Source organism: Trachymyrmex septentrionalis, unplaced genomic scaffold (assembly GCF_001594115.1).
Source record: "Trachymyrmex septentrionalis isolate Tsep2-gDNA-1 unplaced genomic scaffold, Tsep1.0 scaffold127, whole genome shotgun sequence".
Lineage (NCBI taxonomy): Eukaryota > Metazoa > Arthropoda > Insecta > Hymenoptera > Formicidae > Trachymyrmex > Trachymyrmex septentrionalis.
The window spans coordinates 234835-239763 of NW_017304406.1; the positions used below are offsets into that span (position 1 = coordinate 234835).

The 4929-nt window shown below is 29.8% G+C and overlaps 1 protein-coding gene across 3 annotated transcripts in view; it reads right to left on the minus strand.

The window, feature by feature from the left end:
* Window positions 1-3351: 3351 nt before the first annotated feature.
* The window catches only part of LOC108756444 (double-stranded RNA-specific editase Adar), a 9475-nt gene continuing 7897 nt past the window's right edge, over window positions 3352-4929 (minus strand). For all 3 annotated transcript variants that reach the window (XM_018500263.1, XM_018500261.1, XM_018500262.1), the window contains exons 7-8: window positions 4725-4915; window positions 3352-4597 (exon numbers count right to left, since the gene is read on the minus strand). In XM_018500263.1, coding sequence (XP_018355765.1) covers window positions 4499-4597; window positions 4725-4915 — 290 coding nt within the window. In that variant the 3' untranslated portion in view covers window positions 3352-4498. The remainder of the gene's footprint in view (window positions 4598-4724; window positions 4916-4929) is intronic.

Here is a 4929-nt window from a genome sequence, read left to right on the forward strand (position 1 = left end):
CAATTAAAATTAATATATTTTTGTTTCCTTTTATCTATTTCAAGGAAGAAGTATTGAAGGAAATGACAAAACAACGCGAGAATTTGGTAAATAAAAGTTTATTTTGTAAGTTTAAGATAGTTGATCTAGATTGTTTTAATTTCTAAATTACTTATACCTAGAGGCACTATAGTCAAGCTTAAAATCTAACCGACTACAAATTCATATTACACTTGACAGTTATGATACTTGATTTTTGCTCAAGATCTCGACTATAGTACATATTTGAGCGTATAATGAATTATAATCGAAGTAAAATTGACTACATTTAATAATATCTCTACAACTTACTTTGAGTGGTTTACTTTGGGTTTTTTTTTTATTCTCTTGGGAATTAACTATTATACTCTGTGTGTGTGTGTATATGTGTGTGTTTTGTATGTGTGTGTGTGTGATGTTCTAGATCATACTATACTATATCATATACTGTATGTGCGATAATAAAATGCAATTATATTCTGTACGTAAGATATTCGCAAACTTACGTTACGATGGAAGAAGAGATCAAAAAGAAAGACAATACCTAGTCTTACCCTAATTTTATTTAAGGTACGCTATTATTATAAATTCGAACTCGTTTTCCGTATTGCATATTTAACGATAAAATACGTCTTTTGACAGTAATTTTCAATACCTAAAAAAGACAGTAGTACGTTTAATACCTAAAAATGATCTATAATAGTTAAAATCACCTCGTTTCTTTTTTCAAATATAATCAATAACATTGTTAAAATACTGCAAATAGTAATACTGATAACTAATGCCGCAATAATAGTAAGAACGCCGAGTTTTAATGCTTATATTACTTCGAGTGTCATATGTGATGATAGAGAGAATCTATGGAATAATAGATTACTGCCTGTTTTATGTCACATACTATTTTTTTATAGAATATTGCAGTGTTCTCGAACTTTAAATCATGCTCAATTTGTAAGTATATTTTTCTGTGTGAACAATAACACACGAGTGAAGATTTAGACAAATTTTAAAATTTTTTCATTCAAATCTTTTTTTAACATTTTTTTATTCTTTTGTTCTAAATAAGCGTTAAGATGAATAATTATTTGATAGATGTAAACAAATTAAATATTTTCCTTTTTTTTATGTGCAATCGTGCAATCCTTTCTGAGAAAACGATTATTTTCGCTAGTTTTAAAAATGTACTTCCAAAGCCCAGATTTATTTACTCTCAAATCTGTAATTATCTACATACTACTGAAATTCAAAAATAGCATTCAGCGTTTTACGGTTGATTAATATACAAATAACATTGAAAAATATGGCAAATTAGACAATAAACAAGCAGTTATAGTATGATTCGCGATAAATGTCTTCGCACATTCTGTTGAATAAAGGCGCAAGGAAGTAGAAGAGAATGAAAGAAAAATCATTCAATATCTCGTGAATACATTTCAATTAAATAATAAATTAAGACAAACAATTCTTACAATAGATGAACAATTATTTTGTAAGTCATATCAGACAGTAATCTCAGATATTTCAGATAAAAAATAATACCTTATAAATTTTGTAACATAATTGCGGAGCATTTACAGTAAGCGGTAAGTTATAATTACGTGAATCATACATGTAAGGGAAGGTATCGCACTGCCCGTGTATGGACAAGATGTTTTAAAATTATGTGTTATATACAGTTTTGTTTTTCCATATGCAGAATATCCTCCAGTATATATTATATACACATATTTATAAACTTATATGCATATATCATCTACATATATACACATATGCAAATGCATATACATAATATACATATGTGTATATGTGCATTGAAAGATATTCTCTGGAAAATAAAAAAAATTATATTGATGAGAACATATCGAAGCATTTTTTCTGTAGATAGTATGATACTTATTTGCGTGACATAGCGCATATTAAATAATTTTTTCTACCTTCACTATTGAATACCTGACTCTATTGTTTTGTCGATAAAATGTCTGTTAGAAAACAGATGAGAAGAAAACAAAGCAAAATTCATTGAGCTGTTGGTGCGTATTGCGCTTGGCACAAATACAAGATTGATATCACATAACGATTACAATATACGTGAGCCAAACACTTCGTCATCACACGCAATTTATTTTACGGAAAAAAGAACTACAGAAACGAAATAAAAATGGAATGTATCTCGCGTTTAAAAAAGTAAATGAGTAAGCTACTTCTTAATGAAGTTTTCAAATACTCCAATAATCTTAACTTGAGAATTTCGTCAGTATATTAGTTGATTATCATTATATTAATTGAGAAATGTAAAATATAAAAAATTTTTGACGGTCGCTATAAAATCAATTGCGTGTGTGACATACGCTTAACAAAAAATCTGTTTGTCTTTTAGAAAATATTTAGCCAAAATAAGAACAGATTTATAATTTAACATGATTACTTAGACAATTCTAATACAGATTTTTGTTGGCTTTTTCTTGCACATTAAACCATATTAATTAAGTTCTTTATGCAAAACTGGACCGACGCGGGCAGTGTGTCACTACGGCAGAATTGCACGATGTTAATACTGGCACAGTGAGGCAATGACCTTAGGATTCTCTCTAAATATACTATGAGTACTTATTAACATATTTATCTGGAAAACTATGTAATCATTCACGTCACGTAAGTAATTATTGTGTTCTTTCTATACCACCAATCACTTGCATTGTTTAAAACTCCTGTACACGTATATTTAATATATACGTATAGAAAGAGTAATAACCAATCGTTACATTGAACGGGCTGCGGACAGTTGCAACTCGACATACATATAAAAAAGTCCTAATTTAGAAAGTCAGATAAAATCCTATCATAGAATCTAATAAAAAAGTGCATGTGCTCTAAAATCATGTTCCATTATTTATTGTCTCAAGTTTTTTTCTACCTATTCGACATTGCTGCTTTTTACGTGAAACTGAATGTGAAGGAGCTAATTTTCGTGATTTCAGATCTTAAATCTCTGCTCGCAAAGAATAAAGTATTATTTTAAAGCATATAATTTTTATAACAATTATTTTCTTTTATTAAATGAAAAAAATGATTGTAATCGCAGTCACCATTTTCAATCATGCACCTTTTTTTTTATAATTCCTTGATAAAAATTTATCTGATGAACGTAAATTAGGATTGTACAACAAAACATACGAATACCTATTATAATTCTAATATTGAATACTTGCAATGCGTTCTTAATTCAGTGTAAATATTTTTGCGCAATACCTATACAATCTTCGCTGTAAACATCGGAAGATAATCATTGAAATTATATTTCCGAATGTATAGCAGAAATAATATTTTCGATTCTAGCAAGAATAATAATAGATAAATAAAATTATAAATTGCTATTGTAATAAAAAGTTGCAATTATTATGCAAACATTCATAAGAAATTCTGTCCTTCTGCCATTTTCGCTGAATTTTGCAATTATTACTTTTTACGATAAAGATCATTGTCAGATCTGAATCCAATCACAGCCGTTGAAGATGCACAGTGCAACTTAATTCGTTGCTACGATACCTAATGCCCTACAAAAAGATCCCAGATAGCATTTCGTATGAACTCACGAATAATAAAATTCTGAGTTTTGGATATTTCAAGATAGAAACATGCAAGATCGTAATCGACGCCGCTAACTTGCCTGCACACTTACGCAAGGATATGTTCATAGTATATGATACATGAATGTTCATGTCATGTCACGTGCGTATAAGTGTTAGATGCATTACACTAAGCGACAAATTATAATTTTGTTGAAAAAAAAAAGATTGCGATTACTTGTAAAATTTGCATATATCTGACGTAGAATGTTATCTGGGGACGTCGTAGGTACAATGCCTATTTAAGACACTAATGTTTACCTCTTAAAGCTATTTCAAATTCAAAACTATATATTCGAAATTATGACCAATTAGCCATATAGTTTATGCAAGTATATTATTGGACAAAGAGTAAAATACAGGAATGTCGATAACATGACAAAATTTTCTTGCATGAAAAGATTATAGATTTATCAAATATGTCCTTTCAGCTGTTTCATACAGTGCAGCAAAATTAGAAAAGTGATGAGAAGCAATACCTTGTAAGTTATGCTAATATTACGAAATTCCGCATAGATATGTGCTGAATCTGACTTTTTTCAACAATATTTATTGCTATTAATAAGTCAAAATAATGCAAGTTTTGATGCAAATCTTCTTATCGACTACACCGTACACAACGAAATTATTAATAATTATCAATAATTCGTAATACATTCTGAACACGGTAAATATATCGAGATCATAGGGCGCAAAAGAACACATGCACGAGATCCTACGATTTATGCTTTACTGATACCAAATTCTGCCATATCATGACACGCCGAACGAGCGATCTATTTTGCACTAGGAACTACGTATCCGACAAGTGGACTTTTTGCATTTTTTGTTATACTACTGTTACTCTGATTTAGTCAGATATCGACATAGAACTCGTCCTGTTCTTGCGGTTTTTTCACCCAAGTTCCAAGTTGTGCTTTCGTGAAAGCATCCTTTAATTGAGTCTTGGCAAGCTATTAAAAAAAATATAAGATATGCTACATAACGATGCATGAAATATAAAGTATAACAAACAATATTTCATACATTATATACACATTATTATGTATTGTCATTAATATCAAAGATGTAATTACTTACGGAGTAATCTTGTGCTAAAGATTTTGCATCCAAATACAGGCGGCAACCTTCTTCGTCAACATTGTCTATAGTCGGAAGATTACGTAAGAGATTAAAGAACCGCTTGAAGAATGCTTGTTTACATAATCTAGAAGGTTTCCCCACTTCATCTTTGCCAGTTGTGCAACTTAGGACTTCGGCTTCGTTTTGTCCTGAGGTAATAAAA